Source organism: Moschus berezovskii, chromosome 11 (genome assembly GCF_049115385.1).
Source record: "Moschus berezovskii isolate FMDL1 chromosome 11, NW_MosBer_1.0, whole genome shotgun sequence".
NCBI classification, from domain to species: Eukaryota; Metazoa; Chordata; class Mammalia; order Artiodactyla; family Moschidae; genus Moschus; species Moschus berezovskii.
Genome location: NC_142470.1, coordinates 7475255 through 7502561, shown reverse-complemented (window position 1 = coordinate 7502561; position 27307 = coordinate 7475255). Strand labels below are relative to the sequence as shown.

Sequence of the window (27307 nt, the reverse complement as noted above, 5' to 3'; positions counted from 1 at the left end):
CGACGGTGACGTCACTTCCGGGGCGGAGGAGGCTGAGTGGTGCAGTGAGGGACAAACAAAAGGAGGCGCCGGAGGGGCGCAGTGGCCGGCAGCGGGACAGAGCGGCAGGGGCTCGGCGCTGCCGGCTGGGCGGCCGGGCGCGGCAGGCCCAGGTGAGCGGGTGGGGAGGGGAAGGGGGCGCGAGCTGTCATCTCTTGAAATCAACTCCTGGACGTCCCCGGCCAGCTGCCCAGCCCCAGGCGCCTTGGGCAGCTCGGGCTCTGCCCGCGGGGGCTGGCTCACTGGGGGCCTCCCGCGGCAGCTCGGTTCGGCCTGCCTCCGGGTTCCCCGCGCCCCGGGTCACAGGGGTCCCCTCCGCCTCTCCCCGGCGCCGCGGCGCGCGAGCCCCCTCCCAGGCACCCTAGTGCCTCCCTGCGCTCTACATACCGGGAGTTTCCGCCTCGGCTCCCCCAGGTCCCCTTGTCATCCCCTGGGTTCCCCCAGATCCCCACCCCTCCACACACACACACACACACACACACACACACACACACAAACACACACTCCCCCACTTACTGGAGGTTCCACCTCTCTCTTTGGGACCTTTTCTTCCCCCCTTTTTCAAAGGCTCTCCTGGGCTCCTGGCCCGTTCCTCTTCCCTTGGAGCCCTCCCTCTTGATCGGGCGGGAACTGTGCCCTGACTTGTGGGGGAGGGCAGATCCCTGGCTAGGCTCTTGGGGGCCTGTCTGGGCTGGGGTTCCTGGGAAGCCCAGTTCAGGGGTCTGAGGTTCCGAACCCTGCCGGTGTCTTGTGCATCCAGATGGGCCTGAGAGCCAGATCTGATGAGGTGAGGGCTGGAGACCTTGCAAAGTTGGCTGCCGAGCTGAAGCAGCATAGCCGCGGGTTCTTAAGGCTGCCTGATGATTCTGCTGCTTGTGTTGACCGCTTCTTTCCCCTGGTCTGGACTGGAGTGAAACTGAGATTGGGCTGGTTCTCTGCCGGTGCCACTGCTGCCTTTTTTGGGAAGGAAGAGAGATGGTTGGGGGTGTTTCTGGCAGCAACCTCCTCCTGATGGGGACTTGGCTGGAAGGGTGGGGCCGTCTCTTCCCTAAGGGCTCTTTCCCTGCCTTACCCCCCTGAAGCCTTTCTGGGATGAGGTGTGAGGGAAAGGGAATTTGGGCCTAAATTGTAAAGGAAGGATTTGGTGGAGCTTAAAAGCTTCCAAGGGCCTTTCCTACCTTTTCCATTAGGAGTTACCTTATTCCCCTGACGAACTGTGTATCCTGCCGTCTGCGTAGACAGACGGGCAGACAGACAGACTGGAGGCAGGAGGAGGAGGTCTGATGTTGGTGACTCTTCTTGTGGAGGGGATGGGGGAGTGAGAGATTGTTCAGAGGGACTGGGCAGCGCCTTTGTGAAGGTCAAGTTTGGCTGGAGGGGAGGAGGAGGCAAGGACAGATGACTTGTGCTGGAGGACTGGCTTTTGGAGAGGTGCTGGGGCATGAATGACTGGCCCTGCTGCCCTGTCTTCCCAGTTTTAGAGATTCTTTGGGGTTACCTCCCATGCCCCCTGGGCCTTCCAGGGGCTGTGGGGCACACAGCAAGGGCCTGAGGAACGTTTGTGACTTCCCCCTGTAACTCACCCAGATCCTCCATCTCTTGGGCACACCCACTAGGAACTTGTTTCCTCTGCAGACTCCAAGTGGTCCTCTGGACAGTGGGCACTCATGAGGATTGTCCCAGTGGGTCAGAACTCAGGGAGCTGGCTTGGCCTGGACCTCGGTTGTAGAGTTGAAGGGAAGGGATCAACCCGCTTACCTTGCTCTCTTGAGAGTGGAGATGACTCTGGTGTTCATATGCTGATGGTGTAAGACCTCATGGGGAGTCACATGGGTTAGATGTGGGGCTCTGGAGCCCGCACACCTCCTCTCGTGCCTTGACTCATTCACTCATTCAGCCGTCCTTTGGTAAGTGCCGGCCTGGGCCAGGAACGGTGCGAGGAAGAGAGGCGGACAGGAAAACGTTGACATAGCAGCCAGCGTAATGCTAGAAATGTCTCAGAGGCAGCCCAGAGGAAAGAGGCATTAGCTGTGGCTGAGTGTGCAGGGGGGTGGTCTGTGCGTGTTTCCCAGAAGAGGAAGGGTAAGGAGAATCCGTGCCAGTGAGTCCTGTGGCCTGGGTTCTGGGCCGGCCTCTGCCATGGGCAAGTGACTGGCTTTCCCAGCCTCGGTGTAAATCCCTCTCCTTGCCAAGGAGGACGGGGGTGAGGGGGGAGCCTGGCCTCCGTGGCTTCCATGCCTTCATGGACCCAGGTGCTTCTCTGCCCAGCCACCGTCACTCTGCATGGGGTTCTCTGAGAGGCTAGAAATCATCTCTTGCTTCTTTCCTCTCAGCACGGAGCCTGGGCATTGAGCGGCTGTGAGAAACATTCCATGGTATAAGCAGCTGAAAGGCTCCCTGACCCCTTTGTCTGTGTAACCACCTACCCCCCCACCCCACCACCGCCCGCCCCTTTCCCCTTCCTGCTGACTCCTTGTCGTTTCCCCCTTCACTAATGGCTGGGCCACACTCCCAGCGCCTGGCTGGTTTAAATGCTCCCCCTACCTGGCAGAGGATGAGATGGTTGGAGGGCATCACTGACTCAATGGACATGAGTCTAAACGGACTCTGGGAGATAGCGAAGGACAGGGAAGCTCGGTGTGCTGCAGTCCACGGGGGTCGCAAAGAGTCGGACACGACTGAGCGACAACAGCAACAAGCCTATCGTGGTCTGATCACACTTCTCTCCCCGCCCTCCTGACTTGGGAACAGTTCTGAGCAGAGTGCCTGGCATGGAGTAGATGCTCACTAAGCGCTCCTCGACTGTGGACGATGGTTGGATTTTGTTTTCGAGTCGAAATCACGTGTCTGGGCTGAGGGCGTGTCTCTGCCTGGATCTGGCTCACCCCGCTGCAGCTCACCTCTTGCCACTTTCCACCTCCAGCCCTAGATCCAGCCAGGCTGAACCGCTCAGCGTGCTCTAGATGTCATGTTGTCTTCCCTCCAGGCAAACATGTGCTGTCCCTTCTGCCTGGAATGCTCTCTTTCCAACTCCCACTCTTTCCCAGGAGGTCAGCTTAGGCAACACCCTCTCCAGGGAGCCTTCCCTGACCCAGCTCGTCTGGGTCTAGTGCTTCTTCTCCGTTCCCAGAGGGCCCGGGTTCCCCCAGCAGAGCCCCAGGCACTCAAGAGCCAGTGGTAACTTTTGCCTTGGCGTCTCCCCGGTAGACTGTCCGATTCTCTGGCGTCGCCCCGGTCCAGGGTGGACAGCGAGCAGGGGCTCCGAAACTGTCGGCAGCCCAGCAGGTAACACTGATTGTCTCACACCTCCCTGCTCACAGTAGTTCTTGCTTCCTCGTAGGCAGGCGGCTTCCATGGAGCGAAAGGAATGCCAGGACCCTGCCCAGACAGACATGGGCCAGCCTCAGCACCATCAGCTAGCTCTCAGATAGCAGAGCCGTCCTCAGGGTAAGGACTGGGCCCCCTCCCTTCAGGCCATCCTCGGGCCCCAGGCAGGGGGCAGAGGGCAGTGTCCCTGTCCCCACAGCCCTTTGCCCTTCTTGCTGTAGGGCCAGGGCTTCTAGGACAGGGGTGCAGAAGACAAAACTCCTCTTCCTTCTCCCAACTCAGTGGTCAGCTGAGTAGCACTGGGGCTTCCCAGGTGGTGCTCATGGTAAAGAACCTGCCTGCCATTGCAGCAGATGTGGGTTCGATCCCTGGGTCAGGAAGATCCCCTGGAGGAGGGCATAGCAACCCACTCCAGTATTCTTGCCTGGAGAATCCCATGAACAGAGGCATCTGGCAGGCTCTCATCCACGGAATCGCAAAGAGTCGGACACGACTGAAGCGACTTAGCACATATACGCACGCTATACCCAGCAGGTGTGAACCTGTATTGTAAACCCCTGGTTTTTGTCAGTCTTGGGTGGTGGTTCATGCTGTCTCGTGATCATGTTACCCAAGGTGTGTTCCGTGGGACACTGTTTCTCTGGGCACAGTTGTCAGGTGACTCCAGGAACAGTAACCTGTCATGGTCCGGGCTGCAGGACCTCTCAGAGCCTTGATGGGTGTCTCAGAACTGACTGAGAGCATGAGTCTCTGTGAGGGAGCCAGCGAGCTGTTTTTCCCTCACACTATCAAATGGGCCTCCACTTTGGAGAACAGTTCCCAAAGGCAGGAGCATGCACCAGTTAGAATTCAGACTTTGTGGTTGGACCTGGGTGTGAGTCCCAGCTGTCACAAGCTCGATAAGTGACTGTGGACTAGTCGCTGTGCCACTCTGAGCCTCAGTTTCCTCATCTATGAAAAGAGGGTAATATTAGCTCCTTGCCTCCCTTGAGGGTATCTTGAAAATTAAATATGTTGATACAGGGAAGGTGGCTCAGGGTGTCCTCAAACGTGTTCTCTGAGCATAGTGGGTGTGGGTATAACCTGCTTAATAATTTGTAAAACAAACCTAATCAATGATTTCTTTGGTCATTTGTGGAAGCTCAGGCAGTGGCCTTGATCCTCCCCACCCCTGCTGTTTATAGACATGGAAACTGGGGCTCAGTGGAAGGAAGCAACTCATTGGGTCGGAAGGCAGGGGTGTGGGTCTGAAGCCAGGTCCTGGAATCCCAGGCTGGGGTTCTTTATTCTCCATGCCTTCACCTCCCACCGTGGTTTTTTGTTAAGGCAGGCCTGGCCCTCCCCAGCCTGGATTTTAGAAGAAATGGTATCTCCGATGTTTTTTGTTTGTTTTGCTTTATTTTTGTAATTACCAGCAAAGTTGTTATGTGTTTTTTTGTTTGTTTTGTTTTGATTTTACTGCTTTGTGAAAGCTAGAGTCTCCCGTGATCCCTGTCTCCAGAGACATGAGTGAGGAGGGCTGGATTTGCCCACTTGCATTGTTAGCATTTGCCTTTTTTTCCTAAAATCAAGTCAGTCCTGTTAGAGCCGCTGGTTTGCCGCTTGCTCTTGTCTCATTTCACAGTCCTCCCTGGACCTCTTTCCCGATGAGGTTTGAGCTGTGGGTGAGTCCCGTCAGAAGGTCCCTACCCACTCCCGTTCCTCCCACCCGCAGTGCTCCCCTGCCTCCCCATCCTGGGGTTTCTGAGCTGTTTGTTGGGACATTTACAGCAGCAGAGGGCGGTGGGAAATGCCTGGTGTGCGATTCTGTTGACTGTCCTGTTTATTGGGACAAGGTCAGCAAACCCCAGGCCTGCCCCATAGGAGTTTCCTGTTGGTTTTGAGGGAACTCTGCCAGCACCCCCTGCCCCAGTAGCAGAGGCCTGAGCCGAGGTCTCTAGCCAGCGATGAGCAGGAAGCAGCACATCCTACTTGTCTGAGATCAGAACTCCTCCTCCATGCCGGGGAGGAACGGCCTGGGCCCACCCGAGAGATTTTGGCCTCCGGGTCTTGGCCCTCCTCTGTCTGCCTGAGGCTGGACCACAGTGTGGCGTTGGCCCGAGCCTGGCCCTGACTCGGTTCGCCAGGCCGTCCTGATGGATGGTTCGGTCTTGGTCCCCCGAGCACTCCTCTTAGGTTTTAGCTTTGAGGGTGGGCAGGCGAAGCGAAGGTGGGGCGCTGCCCTGGGGCCAGGATCTCAGGATGCCCCGCTGGGGCGTAGATACCTCTGGCTGGGTTTTTTTTTTCTGGCAGGAGGGACCCCTGGGTAGCCTGGTGGGCAGCACCTCCCTGGGAATCAGGTCTGTGCAGAGATGCGTCCCTCCGCTGGTGGAGCTTGGCTCTCTGTCCAGTCCGTCTGCCTCTCCCGTTTCTTATTCCCAGTCTTTCCTGGAGTCTTTTTCCTTCTGGCACGGGCCTCTTTGGGCCACCTCTGGCGGTGGCCCCGGACCTGGCCTCCTGGTGGACAACGCTCTGCTCGCCTTCCTTCTAGCCTCAGAACCTTCATGTCCACGGTGGCTGTGGTGCGAGCCCAGGTGGTGGGCTGGTCACCATGAAGTTTGCCATCTGACCTGCCACAGTCTCCTGGGTGAGGGCACATTACTTTTCCAGGTGAGGAGACCAGGGCTGGAGGTGTGAAGGTCCTTGCTGGAGGTTGTACAGTTCAGGTGGTGGAGCCAGGACGTGGACCTGGGTCTGTGTGTCTGGGCAGCTGTGCTTTTTTTTTTTTTTCCTGATCCACCTGTTTTTTTTTTTTTTTTAATTTTTCTTTCCATTATTTTTTTATTTGGCTACACCAGGTCTTAGTTGCAGCATGTAAGATCTAGTTCCCTGACCAGGGATTGGACCCGGGTCCCCTGCTCTGGGAGCAGAGTCTTAGCTACTGGACCACCAGGGCAGTCCCAGCCTGTGTTCTTTCTAGCCCACCTCTTGTTTGTCTTTTTCTCTAGGTTCTCAGGCTTGCAGGTACTTCAGAGTTGTTTGGGAGCTTGTTCAAAATGCTGATTCCTCTGGACCCATCACCACAGGCCTGCAGCGAGAGTAGGGGGTGAGCCCAGGAATCTGTATTTTGAAGAAGCTCCCCAAGCCGTCGTGGGGCTGAGGACCTGCTGACCACGCTGGTGAACACTGACCAGGGCTTCTCCATTGGCCCTGGTCTCAACCGCCATCTGCCACCAGGCACCCTTGGCGTGGAATCAGAGCTGGGCTCCCTTGGGCCCCGGATCTTAGTGACTTCCTAGCGTGTGTAGGGTGGGAAGGCTGAGGTTTCTAGAATGACTTTTCCTCCCAGCCACAAACATCTTCCTACTCTCCTCCCTGATGCGTTTCTACTGCATTTCACATCTCGTAGGAAGTTCTATGTTTAACCGTCTCTTGAGGACTTAAAACCTCCAAATTAAATGGACACTGAAATACAGCCTCAGGTCTGGAGCCGTGTTCCACTGGAGAAGCAGCTGTAAAATTCCACGGTTCTCACATTCCACCTGGGCACCCCAGAGGCACCTCCACCAACCTCATACCCCTGGCAGAGTCGGCCTGTGGACGGACGTGCCAACCGGGTAGGGCTGTGCGGAAGTCCCGCCGTCACGTCTGCTGACTGGATACCTGGGGGCAGCCCTTTCCAGTCCGGAGAGCTGGGCAACAGGTGGCTTACCCTTGGCCAGGCCCCCCTCATTCGCAGTCCCCTGGGACCTTGGAAGATGCGTCTGTGACCTCTCTTTGGGGCTTCTGACCACTTTTCGTACCCCATCTGGGAAGGCGATGCTGGTGTTCAAAGGAGATCAAGACCTGTCTTCAAGGCCCTTCTGCCCCGCGTGGAGCGAAACCCAGAGCTGGGCTCCCTCCCAGAGTTTCCTTAAAGCTGTGCCTGAGAGACCAGAGATATCTGAGGATGGCCTTCTAGGGTTCCCTGAGAGACCTCGATTCCAGGTACCCCTCTGGAAACAGGGATCTTGTCGCAGGAAGCATTTGCAGGGTTCTGGGTGCCCAGGTAGGCCCAGGAGACCTGCTGGCCTTCGAGACAGGCAGGCATGCAAGGGAAAGGCAGACCAGTCGGGAGGCTATCTTTCCTACCATCTTCTAGCTGTGTGGCCTCGGGCAGGTCAGTTAACCTCTCTGGGCCCGACTTAACATCCCTAAAGGGACTGATGAAACCTCCTGTAAAAAAAAAGCAGCAGCTAACATTACAGTCTTTCTGTGAGGCAGGCCCTAAGCCAAAAGCTTTCTATGGACCGCCTCGTCAGTTTTCACCGCCGCCCTGACCAGGAATACCATTTCCTAGATGAGGAAACCAGGAACCCGGGAGGGAAGTGACTCCCAGGGTCATGTGCTGGTTAAGCGGGGAGCTGTACCAGGATCCTGGAGGTTGGGAGCCGAGGCCCTGGACGTGCCAGGCCCGGTGCTGACACGCAGTCCACGTCAGTGACCCGGAGCCCGTGGCAGTAACATACCCGCCTGGTGGGGCGAGGGGGCTGGCCTGAGCCTCACACCCGGCCTGCGGCCTCTGTGTGCTTGGCTCAGGGAACCAAGGTGGGTGTCCTTCACCGGTCACCCTTCCCCCGGAAGGCCACTGCACCCTTGCAGGAGCGCAGGAGGACCAACCTGTTTGGGAGGCCCGGCCCACATGGAGAGCAGTTTGGAACTGAAACTTGTTTCCTCCCTGCTCTGGACTGCCTCCCCTCTTCTTTCCCCGAAAGTGAGGGTGTGCCCTTTGACGCAGGGCGTGCCCTTTGACACAGGGCGCATGGAGCCAGGCGGCACCCCCAGCCCACAGCTGCTGACTCACCCTGGTGGGTGTGGGGGCCTCAAGGGCAGCACCGGCTCTGGGGCGGGTGGGGGCTGGGTGTCCCAGATGATGGGTGGGCCCTCTCCTCCCCGCCCCCGCCCCCTGCCATCCCCCCCACCTCCGGCCCCTGCTCTGGGAGCAGAGGAGGCCCCAGGGTGCTGACCGAGGAGCAGATTCACAGGCCCATAGTGCTCCCAGGGCAGGGCCAGTGACCCAGTGTCTTCCTTGGACCTCTTGGGAAAGGCCCTTCCCCCTTCCCTGGGAGAGCCTTGGAGGGTCAGCCTCCCCAAGTATGGTACAAGGAGGGGCAAGGGGGGCCAGCCTCCCCTCCCTCCCGCCTGGGAAGTATTCCCAGCCTCTCAATTTGGGTTTTAACAAAGGGCTCTCTGTGCCCTGTTTACCCACAGCCTGGCCGGCCTGCCATGGCTCAGGTGTAAAAGCCAAGTGCTGCGGGCCAGCGTGGGGGTGGTTGGAGCCTGCGTGCTTGGCCACCCTCCGGATGGCGGGGTGGCATGTCATTTCTTGAACTTCTTTCCCCATCTACGAGAGGCCCTGCGAGGGCATCAACAAGGTGGAGCGGGCTTGACCCCTCAGGGTGGTTCTGACCCCTCAGGCTCGCCAGCTCTCTGTCCGGTCCTGGAGTCCTGAGCCGGTGACTGCAGGAGTGCAAGGCCCTGGCGCGTGACGTCTGAGTCCTGGGAGGTCCTGGGGGCTCGGGGATGCCTGGTCTGTGTTTGGAGGGGATTATGCTTGGGGGTCAGGTCTTTTGTCTCTTTTCCCAGTTATTTTTTTCTACTTACAAAAGTACCAGATTTGAGTACCAAAATGGAAATCATAAAGTATTTGTCCATTTTGTGATGTTTTATATCACTTTATAATACATGATACACCGTGTATCTTAAAGACTGGTCAGCATTTTTTTTTTTTTTTTGACTGTGGCTGGTGGCTTGTGGGATATCAGGTCCCTGATCAGGGATTGAACCCAGGTCACCACAGTAAAAGCTTGGAATCCTAACCACTAGGCCACCAGGGAACACCCAGCATCTTTTATTATTTCTTAATATTTCTTGGACATCTTTTGGGTCACTGTATACAGATATGTGTTCATTGGAGGGACTGATGCTAAAGCTGAAACTGCAATACTTTGGCCACCTCATGCGACGAGTTGACTCACTGGAAAAGACTGATGCTGGGAAAGGTTGGGGGCGGGAGGAGAAGGGGACGACAGAGAATGCGATGGCTGGATGGCATCACTGACTCTATGGACATGAGTTTGGGTAAACCCCGGGAGTTGGTGATAGACAGGGAGGCCTGGTGTGCTGTGATTCATGGGGTCGCAGAGAGTCGGACATGACTGAGCGACTGAACTAAACTGAACTGATACAGATAAGAGGTAGGTAGCATTGTTTTTATTTTAAAGTTCCAAACCCCAAGCCTTGGGCTAAATAATTTGCCTGGTGTGTTGTCGTTTAGTTGCTAACTTGTATCCAACTCTTTCGTGACCCCATGGACTAGAGCCCGCCAGGCTCCTCTGTCCGTGGGATTTCCCAGGCAAGAATACTGGAGTGGGCTGACATTTCCCTTCTCCAGGGGCTCTTCCCCACCTGGGGATGGAACCAGCATCTCCTGTATTGGGAAGCAGATTCTTTACCACTGACCCTCCAGAGATTCACTGATTCGCCTAGAGTCATGAATTGTCGCATGCTACAGCTGGATTTGAACCCGCGTCTCCCCAATTCCAGAGCTATTGCTCTTCACACTCCCTGGGATCTGTCTGCTGCCAGAGGCAGGAGAGGGGCCCTCTGGGTTGCCTTTCTGAGCATTCGGGGACAGGGATGCTCCAGCCCTGCCTCAGGAACCCAGTCTCACTTCTCTCCACCTGCAGGTCTGCCCAGTGGAAAGGGTCTGGCTGCATCCTACTCACTTCGGCGTCTCCCTGGGGCAGGGAGTACCAGGCAGTGGTGATGCTGCGTTTTGCAGTATCATCAGAGGCCACAGGTGCCGCTGCGCTGGCCAGGATCAGGGCAGCTGGAGAGAGTGGAGTCTGCTGCCCTGGCGATGGCCTAGTAGCTGCTGCCTCCAGCTGAGCCCCGCAGGTGTAAAGACCAGAGAGCAGACCAGTCTGGAGGGGGAGAAACAGATGGTTATTGTGGTAAATTCTGTATGAGACAGTTTAAGCACCTGCGAAAGTTATGAAACTAGAACAGCTATCTTTGTACCCAGGACTTAGCTTTGCCAGATCTTAACGTTTTGTAATTGCATCAGATACACACACACACAGATGCGTACACATACACATATACAGATACACACACACACATAGAGACACACACACACACATATACATAGAGATACACACACACATACGTAAAGAGACACACATATACATAGAGATACACACACACTCTCTCTCTCTCAGATCATTTCAGGTGCAGTTGAAGCCTCTTCCCCAATCCCATTTTCTTCCCTCTTTAGGTGAAATTATCAGCTTGATTTTGGGGCTCTCCTTGCACTTGGTAAAGAATCTGCCTGCAATGCAGGAGCTTTAGGAGAAGCAGGTTCGAACCCTAGGTCAGGAAACCCTCTGGAGGAGGAAATGGCAACTCACCCCAGGATTCTTGCCTGGGAAATCCCATGGGCAGAGGAGCCTTAGAGGGCTGTAGTCCATGGGGTCGCAAAGAGCTGAGCATGACTTACTGACTAAACAACAACACACGTGTTTCTAATACCTTTGCTGCACTTGGGTATATACATTGCAGAAACCCTTAGATAGTGTGTGTATTCTATAGCTTGTTTTGGGGTTCAACATTGTTTTGGGAAGGAAGTGACAACTCACTCCAGTATTCTTGCCTGGAAAATCCCATGCACGGAGGAGACTTGTGAGCTACAGTCCATAGGGTCACAAAGAGTTGGCCTGGACTAAGCGACTTCACTTTCACTTCTTTTTCATGTTGATACATGTCGATACTTTTATTGCTTCAGCATTTCACTATATTCTCAGAGTAATTCATCCTTTCTCCTGTTGTTGGATATCTAGGTTTTTGACTTTTTGCTATCAGGAACAACTCTGGAGTGATCATTTTTGTCCATGGCTTCACGCATACGTGTAAGGCAACTCTCAGAGCGAAATTGCTGGGTCGGAGGATGTATGCATTCTATCTTCTCATCTAAGAATTCAACATTTTTTGCCAGTCCCAGGGGAGTGAAATGGCTGGCGATTGTCTCAATTTGCATTCAATGAGATTAAGAATTATTTCATACATGAATTTCCATTTGTGTGTTTTTTTTCCTATGAATTGTCTATTCATGTTTTGCCATTATTTTTCCTAGTGGTTTGTCTTTTCTGTGTATCTGGAGGAGTTCTGTCTTTGTTCTGGGTATTAATCCTTTGGTAGGTAAACCCACTGCAAGTATCTCCTCCAGGTCTGTGGGTGCATTTCACTTACTAGGTCCTTTGATGTGGGTCCATTTTAACTGTAATGTGATAGGTAGATGAGCCTCTTCCTGTAAGGATTTGTCCTCATTTGGGATAAGAGATCTTTCCCTGTCTTAAAGACATGAAGGTGGTTTGTTAGATTTTTCTTTAGACATTTGCAAGTTTTGCCTTAGGTCTTGAATTCACTGGAATTTATCTTCCTGCACCTCGATAGCTGGAGCTGTGCTTTTCTCCTGTGGGTAACTAAGCCAGCTCCACTTATGGACACCCGTTCTTTCCCCCCAGCCTGCAAAGTCGACCCTGTCATGTCTTCGTTTCCAGAAATTTCGGGGTCTCTTTTAGGCTTGCTCTTCTAGTCCCCTGGTCCATCCAACCATCCCCACATCAATGCCGAATTGGTCAAATTCCGAGACCCTTATAGTAGGTTTCCTCCCATGTTATTCATCCCGGGTGTCGTAGCTGTTCTTGATCCTTGGGAATCTTGAGTTTTAAAAATCTTTTTTTCTTAATTCCCTGAGTAATGTATTCTTATAACAGAAAACAGAGGTGAGTTTGGGGTTTTAAAAAGATTATAAATATCAGTCTAATGTCACTGTCAGTGTCTTTAAAATATACATCTAAGTTATTGCAGAAGGCTTATTACTCTATCAGAGTCTCGTTGCCTCCTTTCTGCATTGCAGATACTTTGTCCTGTCATCGGGTCATCAAGTGTTTTGCTCTAACATGTTTTCTTTGTTTTATAATATTCCATCATCAGATCATTAAATAGGTATTTAACCGATCACCCAGTAACAGGCATCTGGATGGTTTCCAGTTCTCCTGGGGTATAAATAACACCACAATGAATGTTCCTGTAACTAAACCTGTGTCCTAGAACCTTGCCCTAACGATTGCCCACCTCCTTCCCATCGCCTCCCCGTCTCAGCTCAGCCCAGTTCAGCAAACCTTTATTCTACTTTCTGTGTTCTGGACCCTGCAGGGGGACTGGGATGAATCTGGAGGCGTCCCTGTCCTGCAGGGCTCCCAGCCTACCTTGCCTACCTCTCTGTGGCTAATCTGTTGCCCATGAGCTTTATGTGGTGCAGCGGGGGTGAATCCCAGCTTGCTGACCTCCAGGAGGGCACAGTGAGTAGCTTTAAGTGATGCCTCTATTCTGGAAGAAGGGTTAGAGCAGAGGACAGCAGGGCATTCGGCCTTTTTGTCTTTCTCAGCTGCCTGGATTTCAGCCCTTTAATCTTTGCCTTCTATTCAGGATCCTCTCCAAATTCTCCATCTCTTGGGGCTGAGACCTGACCCAACCAGACTCCCCATCACCCTCCCAAGATTGCCCTCTGAGAACCACAAAAGAACACCTGAACTCTCCACCTGAGGGCTCAGTTTTCTTTCTTTTCTAGGCTCTATTTATTTTAAATTCTATGCTACTTTTCAATCACAAAGGTAATGCCTGCTGGTAGAAACATTACAGTTTCCTTTCATCCTGCCTCCTGTTCCCACTGTTAACAGGGAGCCATTCCCCAAGTGGGTCAGGGTTTATCAACATGGCAATGTATTTATTTATTGTTCTGAGTCTCGCTTTATTTTCAAAATGGCGTTACATACAGAGCTCCTTTATTCTGCTGAAAAGGCCCGGTTGTACTCTAGCGGGCTCTTGAAGGGACCAGGATCTGCTTACCGCCTGCCTCTTGTGTGCCGGCCTCATCTAACTGCGTCCCGGTGCCAGGTGTCAGGGCCGGTGTTGCGGGCGCTTCTCCTTCTTCTGGTTCCTTCCATCGCGCTCTGGCTCTGTACTCTTTTCATCCACCCATCAGCTGTCTGCTAGAGTCAGGATTGCCGTCAGGGGCCAGGTCTGTGCCTGTCTCAGCCTCATTCCACAGGTGGGGGGACCAAGGCTCAGGGGGGTGAAGTCCCCTGCCCAGCGTCACTCCACTGCTGAGTGGCAGAGCCCACCTAGCCCTCCCTCTAAGCCCCCATCACCAGTATCCTTCTCTCCACCTGCCTGAGGTCCCCCACACAGGTTGTCTGGGAAACCTCACTCCTGTGACTCCCTGATAGTCCTGAGAGTTTGGTCGGGCATCTGTTACCACGGGCATTTTATCACAGAGAGACCAAGTCCGGGCTGCTGGAGGCGCCTCCCCCTGCCTGCTGGCTTTAGGCAGGGGTGGCCAGGACAGTGAGTGAGTGTCTGGGTGATGCCAGTGGGCAGGGAGGTGTTGGAGTGAGCCGAAGCCTGGATCACACACCCCATGATCCTTGACTGCCTTATGTAAAACATGGGCACACCCTTGACAGATTCTGTATTCCTCTCCTGACGGGGAAACAGGCCCCAGAGAGAAGCTGTTGCACACCTCTGCTGGGGGCAGTCCTGGCTGCAGAGGCCTCAGTGCAGGAAGGGGATGAATGCACTGCCTGCAGGAAACTTCCTGAAAAGGACGTTTTCTGTAACTGGGAGAAAAGGTCCCCACTCCCTTTAATCTGCCCCCTTCACCTTATAGTGCTTCCCTGACCATCCCCAGGTAGGCCCAGGGTAGCTGTTGGCTGGGAGCTGCTCCCTGGAAGTGCTGTTTGTCAGGGCTCCACCCCAGATCTGGGTTGAAAGTGACAGGCAGTGTGACTCTGGGCACATGACCTCTCTCCCCGAGTCTCAGTTTCCCTATTTGTAAAATGGGTATGCGGAATATTAGCCTGGAAAAAGAAGGAAATTGCTTCCTTTTCCTGGCATCTGCTACTCAGATGGTAAAGAATCTGCCTGTAATGCGAGAGACCCAATTTCGATCCCTGGGTCAAGAAGATCCCCTGGAGGAGGGCATGGCAACCCACTCCAGTATTCCTGCCTGGAGAAACCCCATAGACAGAGGAGCCCGGCAGGCTACAGTCCACGGGGTCGCAAGGAGTCAGACAAGACAGCGACTTCCACTTTTACAGCGTGGATGCACCTGGAGGACATTATGTTAGGTGGACGAAACCAGTCCCCAAAGGACGAATAGCGTATGATCTACTTATGCGAGGTCCCTGGAGTAGTCAGATTCATACTGCCAGAAAGAATGGAGGTGCTCAGGGGCTGGGGTGGGAGGAGGGGGAGTCAGTGCTCAGTGGAGACAGTTTCAGTTTTACAAGACGAGAAGAGTTCTGGAGATGGGTGGTTGGTGATGGCCGCGCAACAGAACGAACGTCCTTCATTCAAATACGTTACGTGTATTTTACAACAATAAAACAGTTTTGAGAAAATCAGGGCGGGTGCCAGCAGAGCGCACTCCTGGGCTCTGAGGGTTCTGGGCTGGGCCCTCATTCTCAGAACAGGGAGTGGCTCCAGCTGTGGGTGTCTCTTCACCTTGAGTCACCAGCTCCCGGGGCAGGTCCCTGCGCTGGCCCTCCCTGCCTGAGGGGGCTCCGCTCCTTCCCCTGGGGAGGGCTGGGCAGGAACCGGGAGGGAGGGGTGCCCACAATTGCCTTAGCTTCCTCCCTGGCCCCCACCCCAGCTCTGCCAGGCCAGCCCACCACCCCCAGGCCATGCCCTTCCCCACCCCACTTCCTCCCCTTGCCTTCTCAGGCCCTTTATTGAGCGCCTGCTGTGTGTGGCAGACCCTTACCCTCCAGCAGCATCTGGGCGGAGGTTGAGGATAGATGACACCAGCCCAGGCTGCCCGCTGCCCTCTCTGCACAAAGTGCTTTAGAAGCTTGGGATTCCCTGGGCCCTTCCCAAAGCCCTGCAAGCAAGCTGCCCTGACCACCCAGCCGTCTCCTCTTGGGGACTCATCGAGGGGAAGGCGCCACATCCCTGGCCCCCTGGGGACGGAAGCCTGGGCTTTGGCACCTGTGCCGCCTTTCCGGATTTCCCCCATAACGCCATCAGAGAGGGGCGGGGACTTGTCCAGAATCCCATGGCGCGTTGGTGGCAGAGGCCAAAACGTGGTGCAGCTAGAGGGTGACCCCCCACCTCCCCAGGTCCCCTCCGCCACGAGGCCAGGCCTGCCCTTCTCAACTGTGTGGCCTGGGCCCCTGGCCTGACCCCTCTCAGGCCCTGTGTCTTCTCCCTGGCCTGAGGGGCACCCCCGGGACCATCACAGGACTGTCCCCTCCACGATGCCTTTCTCAGCAGGGAGGTGTAGCCATGGTTTACAGAGAGTTCAGAATGAAAGTGTTGGGGGGGCAGGAGGAGCCAGACACACTGGGTAGGTGGGACGGTCTCCCCCTCGGAGCCTCCAGGTCCCTCACCTGTGACGGAGAGTGGACCTCCCACCTCAGACCCAAAACAACGTAAGCAAAGCCCCAGGACAGCAGGGCCTGGTCCTCCTGGTGCAAGAGGCAGGCTGTTCTCCGTTGCGTGACACACACCCCCCTCCAAAGCAGCGAAGCTGCAACCACATCCTGCCTGGTCACAGACTGCACCCACCCCCAGCGCCTGGCATCCTGCCTCGGCGGTCCCAGCCCCGGACTTTCCAGGGGCAGGCTCTCGCATGCCCTCGGGCCTGTCCCCTCCTCCCTTCCGGTCCCCAGTCTTTGGGCGCCTGCCTGTATGTGGACTTGGGGAGCCAGGAAGGGAGGAAGGAGTTGTCGGGGTGTCGTTCAGCTGGTGGGGGGGCCCGGCTGCGTGATTCAGCAGGCCCTCCCCTGGATGCCCACTCGCCCAGGAGTGTGGGTGGCACGAGGAGCCAGATGGTCATTAGAGGGCCTTCCTGCGGGGCGGGCACTTAACCAGGAGGGCCCAGGGCGGGTGGTGGTGTCTGCTGGCCCCATGGTGACCTGAGCTCTGGGAATCCTGGCAGGAGGGGGACAGGAAGCTGGACTCCTGGGCTCCACCTCTAGGCACTGCCCTGTGTGGGGCCTTGAGCAGGGTGGGGGACAATGAGCCTGAGCCCTGGTGAGGACTCGAGTTGGGAGGCTTCAGTTTGGTCTTGGCTTTGCCCTGATTGTAGAGTGACATTGGGCAGGTGATGCTGCTGAGCCTCAGTTGTCCCCATCTGTGAGATAGGGCCCTGCATCTGGACATCAAAGCGACTCCACGAGGTGGACCCCATGGTAAGGGCTTCGCCTGGTACCTGGCACATGTCCATCTGTTGAGCACCCTGATTCCCTCAAGGGGTCCATGGTTGCCTTCCTCCTGCCCTTGCCCGTCCTGGCATGCCCAAGATGATATAAGCATCTGGTGTTTGCAGGGAGGCCATGTCCTATGAAGTGTTTGTCACTATTAATACTATCAGTAATCAAAATAAGGGCCCCAGTCCCATAACCTGGGACCTTTGTGCCTCTCCCCACAGACCCATTTGTCAAAACACAGGTACTTAAATCTTGGTTTAAAATCTAGACTCTGGATTAGAAAACAGTAAAATGTAAAAATCACAATTTTTTTTTTCAGGGAATGTTCTTTTTTAAAAGTTGTATTTATTTGGCTGCACCGGGTATTAGTTGTGGCTTGTGGGATCTAGTTCCCTAACCAGGGATTGAACCCGGGCCCCCTATGTTGGGTGTACAGAGTCTTAGCCGGTGGACCACCAGGGAAGTCCCCAAAATCATAATTTTATTTGCGAAAGGACTGGAAGGTTACCACTCAGTGACAAGTTAACAGGGGTGGGTGACTCTGGGCGTGTTCTTACAGGGTTTTTGGGTTTTTTTATTCTGTCCATAATGCTTTGTACATTTTCCTGACTGTTCTCCGGTGAACACCCAGTCCCTTTCTTGTCTGTTACAGCCTCTTGGCCCCAGCAGCATTGTAAGAGTGACGTGTCCCAGCAGGGTCCTCCCTGCCGGCCCAGGGATTCAGGGTTTCTTCGCAGGTTCCTTTTGTTGCACACCTCCCTCCTGGCTGCGCTTCCTGAATGTGGCCTCTTATCCAAGCACTCCTGTCCTCGAAGTCAAGCGTTAAAAAACCAGACTCCCAGGCTCTACCCAGGACCTGCTGAGTGGGACTCTGCAGGGGGAGAATCTGCCGCTGTTCTAAATTTCTCTACAAACACACGTGGATGCTCACAGCCGGAAACGGTCTGACGTAAATGCCCAGCCCCTCCTCCAGGCACCTGTCATTACAACCTGCTGCATGTTTGTCCTTCCTGCCACTCTCCCCACACGCCCAGAATCCTGTGTGGCCATATTTACACACAGACACACACACGTGGAATGTTTTAAGCTTCCTTATTTGTTCTACAGAAGCTAGTTCATAGTCCACTCCCTCTTCTACACTTCTCACACTTTGAATAAATCTCTTCAGGGACTTTGAATTAATCTCCTGGTGGTCCAGCGGTTAGGACTCTGAGCTCTATTGCAGACGGCCAGGGTTCAATCCCTGGTCAGGGAATTATGATCCCGCAAGCTGCACGACCACTCTTAAGATCACTGGCGTGGCTTCGTGGCACCTGGTTCTGAAGGAACTGTAAGTTTTCAGCTGGTCTCTCTGGTTGGTCTTAACAGGATGGGGTCTAGACAGGACTTCTGGACTGCTCCTGCTGGAAGGCGGGGTCTCTATGAGGCTCTTCAGTGATCTGTCAGCATGGCCTGGACTTTATGCCTCAGCCTTCCTGTCTGTGGAATGGGGAGGCTGCCCACCTTCCCTGCGGTGGTTTCTCTCCAGCCACCCAGTGACCGTCTGGTTTCTGGACCAAGGCCACTCCGTGGGCTGCCCTGTGAGTGTTGCCCAGCTAGTGTGACTCACAGCTCGCCTCGAGGTGGAATTTTGGACAATGGGTCTAGTTTCCGGCCCCTGCCCCCCGGGTCTCAGAAAGCCCGGCTACCCCTCAATAACCCCCTCCCGTGGTCCCTTTCAGGTTGAACCATGATTCCAGTGACAGAGCTCCGCTACTTTGCGGACACGCAGCCAGCGTACCGGATCCTGAAGCCGTGGTGGGACGTGTTCACCGACTACATCTCCATCGTCATGCTGATGATCGCGGTCTTCGGGGGCACGCTGCAGGTCACCCAGGACAAGATGATCTGCCTGCCCTGTAAGTGGGTCACCAGGGACTCCTGCAACGACTCGTTCCGGGGCTGGGCGGCCCCCGGCCCAGAGCCCCCCTACCCCAACTCCACCGTCGGGCCGACCCCCGACACTGGCCCCACCGGCATCAAGTATGACCTGGACCGGCACCAGTACAACTACGTGGATGCCGTGTGCTACGAGAACCGTCTGCACTGGTTCGCCAAGTATTTCCCCTACCTGGTGCTCCTGCACACGCTCATCTTCCTGGCCTGCAGCAACTTCTGGTTCAAGTTCCCGCGCACCAGCTCCAAGCTGGAGCACTTCGTGTCCATCCTGCTCAAGTGCTTCGACTCGCCCTGGACCACCCGAGCCCTGTCGGAGACAGTGGTGGAGGAGAGCGACCCGAAGCCGGCCTTCAGCAAGATGAACGGCTCCATGGACAAGAAGTCGTCAACGGTCAGCGAGGACGTGGAGGCCACCGTGCCCATGCTGCAGCGGACCAAGTCTCGGATTGAGCAGGGCATCGTGGACCGCTCGGAGACGGGCGTGCTGGACAAGAAGGAGGGCGAGCAGGCCAAGGCGCTGTTCGAGAAGGTGAAGAAGTTCCGGACCCATGTGGAGGAGGGGGACATCGTGTACCGCCTGTACATGCGGCAGACCATCATCAAGGTGATCAAGTTCATCCTCATCATCTGCTACACCGTCTACTACGTGCACAACATCAAGTTCGACGTGGACTGTACGGTGGACATCGAGAGCCTGACGGGCTACCGCACTTACCGCTGCGCCCACCCGCTGGCCACGCTCTTCAAGATCCTGGCGTCCTTCTACATCAGCCTGGTCATCTTCTATGGCCTCATCTGCATGTACACGCTCTGGTGGATGCTGCGGCGCTCCCTGAAGAAGTACTCGTTCGAGTCCATCCGCGAGGAGAGCAGCTACAGCGACATCCCTGATGTCAAGAACGACTTTGCCTTCATGCTGCACCTCATCGACCAGTATGACCCGCTCTACTCGAAGCGCTTCGCCGTCTTCCTGTCGGAGGTGAGTGAGAACAAGCTGCGGCAGCTGAATCTCAACAACGAGTGGACGCTGGACAAGCTGCGCCAGCGCCTCACCAGGAACGCACAGGACAAGCTGGAGCTGCACCTGTTCATGCTCAGCGGCATCCCCGACACGGTGTTCGACCTGGCGGAGCTGGAGGTGCTGAAGCTGGAGCTGATCCCCGACGTGACCATCCCGCCCAGCATCGCGCAGCTCACGGGCCTCAAGGAGCTGTGGCTGTACCACACGGCCGCCAAGATCGAGGCGCCTGCCCTGGCCTTCCTGCGCGAGAACCTGCGGGCACTGCACATCAAGTTCACGGACATCAAGGAGATCCCGCTGTGGATCTACAGCCTGAAGACGCTGGAGGAGCTGCACCTGACGGGCAACCTGAGCGCTGAGAACAACCGTTTCATCGTCATCGACGGGCTCCGCGAGCTCAAGCGGCTCAAGGTGCTGCGGCTCAAGAGCAACCTGAGCAAGCTGCCGCAGGTGGTCACGGACGTGGGCGTGCACCTGCAGAAGCTGTCCATCAACAACGAGGGCACCAAGCTCATTGTGCTCAACAGCCTCAAGAAAATGGCCAACCTGACGGAGTTGGAGCTCATTCGCTGCGACCTGGAGCGCATCCCCCACTCCATCTTCAGCCTCCACAACCTGCAGGAGATCGACCTCAAGGACAACAACCTCAAGACCATCGAGGAGATCATCAGCTTCCAGCACCTGCACCGCCTCACCTGCCTTAAGCTGTGGTACAACCACATCGCCTACATCCCCATCCAGATCGGCAACCTCACCAACCTTGAGCGCCTCTACCTGAACCGCAACAAGATCGAGAAGATCCCCACCCAGCTCTTCTACTGCCGCAAGCTGCGCTACCTGGACCTCAGCCACAACAACCTGACCTTCCTCCCGGCCGACATCGGCCTCCTGCAGAGCCTCCAGAACCTGGCCATCACAGCCAACAGGGTGAGTGGCCCTTGGCAGGGTGGGGGGTGTGTCTCAGGACAGTCTGGCGCTCCTAAGTCTGGGGTCTGCAGCTGTGGTTCCCAGAAGCACCTGGGGGAGGAGCTGGATGAAAATCCAGATTCCCAGGCGGCTTCCCCCCGCCCCGCACTCGGCCCAGACCGGCTGAATCAGGATCCGTGGGCTGGGGAGCCTGTCTCAGCTGCCGGATGCGGCTGAGTTCTGCTAGGAGGGATGGTGAGCCGGTCCCCAAGGTGGCTTTGGGCGGTTCCTTGGAGATGGGGATGTCCACAGGTAGGAGTCTTCTCTGTCAGGGCTTGGTCGTGGGAGGCGGGACTTGGCCTAGGGTTTGTGGTGTTTTCCTAAGCTTGTCCTGGACCAGACTTGGAGCCCAGGATGGGCCCACCCAGGACGGAAACTGTGTGGGCGGCTGGTGCACCTCCCAGAGCCACTCACGCCCTCTCCCCTCTCTGCCTGTTGAGGGTGGCGAAGGGCAGAGTTGGGCTCCGCTGGGGCTGGCTTGTCACCACCTGTCTTTCTGGAGAGGAAATTGTGCAAACCATCGTGGGCCTGCAGAGCCGAAGGCCACACCCTGGCGGCGATCGAGACCTTTTTCGGTTCCTCCGCACTCACCCCTCGCCTGTCCGGGGAAGCCCCCAGCCCCCACCCAAGGACCCCTTTGTGGAAGCAGGCGGGTAGAGGTTGAGGGCAGGTGGTCCTGTGGCTTTGTGGCCTGGCCTCTACCACAGCTGCTGGGGGAACCTTCCCCTTGTCCTGTCCACTCCTGCTGGGGACCTGCTGCTGGAAGGAAGTCTTCCTAGTTCCTACTCTGGGTGGAAACCCTCTCGAAGGGAGACGGGTGGTTTCAGGGAGGACAGAGGGGGCTTGCTCCAGCAGTTGGGAGGCAGCAGCCCCTGAAATGCCCCCATTCCAGGGAAGGACATGCCCTGTCCAGCATCACTCACGTAGGAGGATCAGGCACCCCAGACCTCTGACAGCTAGAACCCCTCCGCTCTTCCCCAAGCCTCTCTCCTTGGAAACCAGAGATTATGACAAATCCTCCCTTTCCCCCCATATTATACACATGGGCACATATGAGAGCGTACGGGGTGAAGGTCGGATCCCAGGCTGCTTCACTCTAGAGAATCCGCCCCCGGGGCCCAGGGCAGGCCCAGCGCCCACCGGTCAGGAAAATTGGACTCCTGGGAGCAGCGCCATTTGGGGAGGAGGGCACAACCACAACCCTTCCTTCAGCATGTGGAGGGTAGAGGAGGGTGTGGCCGGCCCCCCCCCAGCTTTTCTCTCCAGGCGCAGCTGTCAGGGTGACGCGTTGACTGAGGTCACCCTTCAGGAAGCGGTGGCGGCGAGGCATGCAGTCCCTGAGGAAGGAGACCCTCTGGCCCCCAGTTCACCGTGGTGCTTCATCACGTCCTGTCCCCACCCCCTGGAATCCCAGAGGCCTCTGTAGGGGAAGTTCCTTCCAGCCAGACTTGGTCGGGCTCCTCCTCCTTTTCTGCGGCAGCCTTCCCCCCTTCCTGCCTCCCTCTGGGCCTGGCGGTTCCTTGGTTCCTCTTGAGCCACCCCCCGACTCCCCCATCCCCGGGCTACTACCTGTGAAGTGGACAGGGCGGGGCGAGTGTGGGTCGACTCAGGTCCTCACCACGGTTTTCTCAGGTTTCAAGTCATGCTGACGAATACCTTGTTAAGGGGACATATTTCTTGTGTGGATATTCGAATATTCATTCATTGATTTGGCAAGTGTTCTCTGTGCACTCCTAGTGGGAAGCTAGGAGCCGGGGGTCCCCATGAACCAACAAGGCCCCCCCACCCAGACCCCCCCGCCATCCTGACCTCACTGCTTACAGGGACAGACAGGTGACTCGAAGTTAGCACCCTGGACTGTGCTGGGGGCTGGGCTCAGCCCTGGGCTTGCAGGTCTCTTGGAGGAAGGGATGTCTCACCTGGCCCTGAGGGATGAGGACGAGTCAGCCAGGCAAAGAGGAGAGGGAACTTCTAGCAGGTTCTGTCCACAGGGAACTGAAAGCCAGGGGCAGAGCGGTGAGCTGAGCCTCTGGAATTTGGACTCCCCCCGCCCCGCACCCACACACCCCCAGGCCAGGGCTGAAGGCATCTTGTTTTTCCCACTTGGTTGCAGATTACCTGTCCCTTCCTTCCCTCTGTGCTCTGACGACCTGGATCTTGGCTCTTCAGTCCAGTGCCTGACTTGGGGCAAACTGTCCACCAAATTCCCACTGACTGATTGAGGGAGGAAGGGTCTGCCTTGGAATGCAGAGAGCTGGCCCTCCCTGGAGCTCCGGGGAGGCGCGGGCAGGCCAGGACAGAGGTCCAGAGCTATAGCAACCCACGTGCAGGGTCTTCCCTGGTGGTCCAGTGGTTAAGACTTCGCCTTCCAACACAGAGGGTACAGGTTCCATCCCTGGTTGGAGAGCTAAGGTCCCACATGCCCTAGAGCCAAAAAAAACCCAAACTTAAAACAGAAACAATATTGTAACGAACTCAGTAAAGACTTTACAAACGGTCTGCATCAAAAAAAATCTTAAAAAAATAATCCATGTGCAGCTGTCAAGAGCGGGTGAGGCCTGTGGATTTGGGGGCGACCTGTTCTCACGTGGCTGCCTGGGTGGCTGGAGGGTCCTTGAGGCGGGACGAGGCACGGGTTTTCAGAGAGGAGAGGGTAGGGCCCTTGTTGGGACATCCAGGGGACAGGTTAAGTCAGCCTGAACCTGAAGCTCAGGGAGTCATCTCCCCGGCTCCCAGGTGAAGATCGGTCCTTCCTGAGTCTGGGAGGGGTGGGGGGGTGGGCTAGAGGGTGGGGGCAAGGAGAGTGTGGCTCGAGCCTTTGGGAGGGACAGTGGAGAGCAGGGCCAGGCAGGTGGGCACACAGCCTGTGCGGGAGTCGGGTGGTGACAGGAGAGCACATGCAGGTCCAGTGGATGAGGAGTGGCCGCGGGTGGCTCTGGCTGGGTAGTTTCCATGACAGGCAGGGGTAGAAGCCGGCTCCTGGCGGGCCAAGAGAGATGGCGTCTTTCCAGGTGTTTTGTTGGGAAGGTCGCAGAGGCTCCTGGGAGGGTTGTCTTGTTTTTTCCAAGGACCAGGTGGACTTGAGGGGTAGCCAGTGCTGATGGGGGAGATGTCGAGGTCCCTGAGGAGGTGGAGAGGGCAGGATTGGGGTGATGGGAGTCGACTTCATGCCTTCAGTGCACAAGCACACCTCAGGAGGAAGGACAGGAGTGGCCAGGGTTGGGGACCAAGCCATCAGAGGCACCTTCCCCTCCCTCTGTGGGGCCTGCAGAGCCGGGGGTGCCCCAGGGAGGGGGTGTGTCGGGGGAGAGCCCTGATGTGAACCCCAGTTCTGCCACCTGCTGGTCCCGTCCTTCCCACTCCCGGGCCACTGTCTGTGTCACCAGAGGAGGCCAGTTTTGGGCGCAGTGGGGTCTCTGGGAGGCTCTGGTCCTGCCGGAACCCACTCCTCATCTGTCCTCTGGCCTTCCAGGAGTCCCTGCCCGCCTGGAAGCCACTCCTGCCCGATTCCTGACCATTGGCTCAGGAGTGGCGGGTTTGCAGGCCCAGGTCAGGAGTCCCCTTTAAAACATCCACAGTGCCCCTCTCAGCATGGCCTCTGCCCAGCCTCAGCGTCCTCAGCAGGAAAACAGAGATGGTGACAGAGCAAGCTGCCCGTCACCCTTCTGTAGGCTCGGTGACCATCCCCTGGCTCCTGCTCTGCTGGAGGGGTCCCTCCTGCCCACCTTATCTGAAGGAGCTGGTTGTAGAAGAACAGGCTGAGGAAGTGCTCATGTCTGTAGCTGATTGCTCACAGGAGGGCGGGGAGGAAGCCAGCCTTTATGGGGGCTCTTCCCGTGTGTCCCCACCCAGCTGCACTGTTTTCTCCTTGTTCCACAAACAGAGTGGACAGTTAGAGCACGGACTCTTGAGCCAGATTCACGTCTTGGCTCCACCGCTTTCCAGCTGTGAAACTCTCGGCAGGCTGGATCCTTCAGGGCCTCAGTTTTCCCATCTATAAAGTGGAACGAGTGTTTCCAAAGTACTTAGAGGTAGTTCTGAGAGTTCAGCTAATACTAGCATCAGTGCTCAGAGTGAACCTGTCCTGTAGTAAGTGGCAAGTGGGTGTTGCCTCTTATTCAAACTGCAGAATCAGGAGAGGGCCCTGAATGGCCAAGACTGGGCTCCCCACACCCACCATCAGCCTGTGACTTGACAGATAAGGAAACTGAGGCCCAGGAAGGGGAAGTGACACAGCTGGGATGCTGACCCTGTTGGTGAGCTCTCCCTAGTTCTCAGCAACAGCTGAAGGTATAGAGTTTTCTCAGCAGGCTGCTGTGCTTTCATAAATCATTCTTAAACCCAGCAGGACCCCCAGCCTGGCTCCTGGTGAGCCCTGGGTGGTGGAGGAGGGGATGGAGCTGGTAGCAGCTGGCTCCTGTGATTTGCTTTGGCGGGGTGGGGGAGTGCCAGGTGCTGGGAGACAGTGGGGAGCATGGCACACCCAGCCCTGCCCTCTCAGAGTCCCTGGGTCTGCTGGTGACAGGAAATCAAGCAGTTTTACCACACAGAGGGATCAGTGCTGCTGGGGGGACATGGGTGCCTTAGGTTACCAGGAGGTCAAGGAAGGCTTCCTGGAGGAAGTGATGGCAAAGCCAAGATCTGCAGAACAGGGGGGAGTTAGCCAGACTCGGGCCCAGCTTGTGCTGGTCCCTGAGGTCCGGGGTAGCTGAAATGGGCATCAGAGAAGGTGCCAATGCCCGGGGGAGGGAAGCTGGGGGCCCCGAGGCCCAGGTCCTAGCTGTGCCTGCCTCACTTTGCCCTTTTCTCCTTCCCTCTAGATCGAGGCACTGCCCCCCGAGCTCTTCCAGTGCCGGAAGCTGCGAGCCCTGCACCTGGGCAACAACGTGCTACAGTCGCTGCCCTCGCGGGTGGGCGAGCTGACCAGCCTGACCCAGATTGAGCTGCGTGGCAACCGGCTGGAGTGCCTGCCCGTGGAGCTGGGCGAGTGCCCGCTGCTCAAGCGCAGCGGCCTGGTGGTAGAGGAGGACCTGTTCAACACCCTGCCCCCTGAGGTGAAGGAGCGGCTCTGGAGGGCCGACAAGGAGCAGGCCTGAGCACCCATGGGTGTGGAGCACTGGTGGCTTGGAGCGGGCGGCCTGCAGCTGGACCTCCGGGGAGGCCTCAGGCCCAGGAACCCAGGAGCCCCGGACGGACCACCAGCCCAGCCTGTCAGCAGGGGCGCTGGAGCCGGGCCTGGCGACAGGACCGCACCTGAGGGGCTGGCCCCTTTTCTCCTTGAGACTCGTGCCCCCCAGGGCGGGCGCCTGAGGGGGAGATCAGAGACCTGCAGTCCGTCTCCCAGCGAGCACAGTATTTGGACAATCAGGGCCTGCTCCCTGGAGGCCATCACTGCCCCAGAGGCTGAGCCGACTCCAGAGGTCCAGGGACACCTTCTTAGTTCTTGGTATTTATTTTCTCCACCTCCCGCCCCCTCCCTCCAGATAACTTATACATTCCCAGGAAAGGCCAGCTCAGATGGGGAGGGGGGTGTTTGAGGAAGGGTAGCCATGTTTCTGTTTTTCTTTTCTTGGTGGTGCCGCCAGCATTTAGCGCCCACCCAGATGTGAGCAGAGCAGTCCAGGGTGAACTAGCTGTGGGACGGTCACCCCGGAGGTGCCAGGCTGGGCTCTGGGGGCACGGCCCATGGGAAAGCAGGCCACCAGGCGGAGAAGCCAGGCCTGGGGTTTGCTGCCACAGTTGAGATTTTGTTTTTTTAAAGGAGGAAGAATTTTTTTTTTAAAGATTTGAAAATTGATGGTTTGGGTATCAAAAAAAAAAATACTTAAAAAAAAAAAAGGACACTAAAGGCCAGTGAGTTGGAGTCTCGGGGCAGGACAGCCGTCCTCCCTGAGCAGAGCAGCAGGACACTGAATTACGTTTCCTCCCCCTGGGGTGCAGGCTGCACGATGCCTCCAGTCCACGGTGACCTTGGTCCAGGAATCTTGTTTGTTCCTCTCCCCTCCTAGAGCGGGGATTATTTTGTTTTGTTTTTTTGGTGTCTTTGTTTTCTTTCTCCTCCATGTATCTTGGCAGGCTCTCGTTTCTGTGGCTGTTGGCCAAAGGGAATGTTCCGGAGCTGCCAAGAAGGGAGGGGACTCGGGTTAGCCAATCCCCGGATGAACGGTGCTCCGCCCCCGCCCCCCTCCCCGCTGCGGCTCCCCTCCCCCCTGCCCCCCTCCCCCGCGCCAACTTTGTCACAGTGTTAAGGAGCCCAGAGGAGCCACCTCACCCGGACTCTGCTTTCCCACCTCATGTGTCATGAGTCAGCCCAGTGCCACCACTAGCCTCAGCTGATGACGTCAGCCCTGTCCTCACCTGGTGATGTGCCACCCGGTCCTTCAGCACAGGACACCTGGAGGCGGGCTCACCACCGGGGTAGATGGGCTTTCCAGGTTCTGGTTACGGTTTCTGTCCCAGGCGCCCAGCCCACGCAGTGGCTGAGATCAGTCTCTGGGGTCCCCGCACCTTCAATCGATCACTTGGACACTAAGGCACGTTCTAGCGTCTCTCGTCTTCACGATTATGTCCATTTGTCCATTTGTGTTTTCTGCGCCATGTCATCAGATGTAATCCTCAAAATAATGTACACTAGCCTCTGACAACCATGAAGCAATCCGTTACACGTGGGTCTGAACTTGTGGACTCGGTTCAAATATCAAATAAACCTATAACAGAAAGTGGC

General features: G+C 56.5%; 2 protein-coding genes across 6 annotated transcripts in view; one reads left to right on the top strand and one right to left on the bottom strand.

The window, feature by feature from the left end:
• KYAT1 (kynurenine aminotransferase 1) overlaps window positions 1-1764 on the bottom strand; it is a 39244-nt gene extending 37480 nt beyond the window's left edge. Inside the window, exons 1-2 of one of the 2 annotated variants that reach the window (XM_088841102.1) lie at window positions 1623-1764; window positions 842-993 (exon numbers count right to left, since the gene is read on the bottom strand). In XM_088841102.1, the coding sequence (XP_088697228.1) occupies window positions 842-874 (33 nt within the window). In that variant the 5' untranslated portion in view covers window positions 875-993; window positions 1623-1764. Of the gene's footprint in view, window positions 1-555; window positions 575-841; window positions 994-1622 lie in introns of those variants that run through there. The other variant, XM_088841104.1, reaches the window with a different exon arrangement.
• LRRC8A (leucine rich repeat containing 8 VRAC subunit A) lies at window positions 10-27307 on the top strand. 4 transcript variants are annotated; one of them, XM_055400603.2, is made up of 4 exons: window positions 10-152; window positions 3380-3486; window positions 18380-20544; window positions 25404-27307. In XM_055400603.2, the coding sequence occupies exons 3-4, from the start codon at window positions 18388-18390 to the stop codon at window positions 25677-25679; spliced, it is 2433 nt and encodes an 810-aa protein (XP_055256578.1). In that variant the 5' UTR covers window positions 10-152; window positions 3380-3486; window positions 18380-18387; the 3' UTR covers window positions 25680-27307. The 4 variants fall into 4 exon arrangements, with proteins under 4 accessions (XP_055256578.1, XP_055256581.1, XP_055256580.1 ...); XM_055400606.2 differs by having other exon boundaries at window positions 46-152; window positions 3384-3486; XM_055400605.2 differs by lacking the exon at window positions 10-152 and adding an exon at window positions 681-826.

Excerpts from the sequence above, each read along its gene's own strand:
- LRRC8A (XM_055400603.2), top strand. The coding sequence starts at position 18,388 with ATGATTCCAGTGACAGAGCTCCGCTACTTTGCGGACACGCAGCCAGCG. Across the intron at positions 20,545-25,403 it reads TGGCCATCACAGCCAACAGG|ATCGAGGCACTGCCCCCCGA; the intron begins GTGAGTGGCCCT and ends CCTTCCCTCTAG.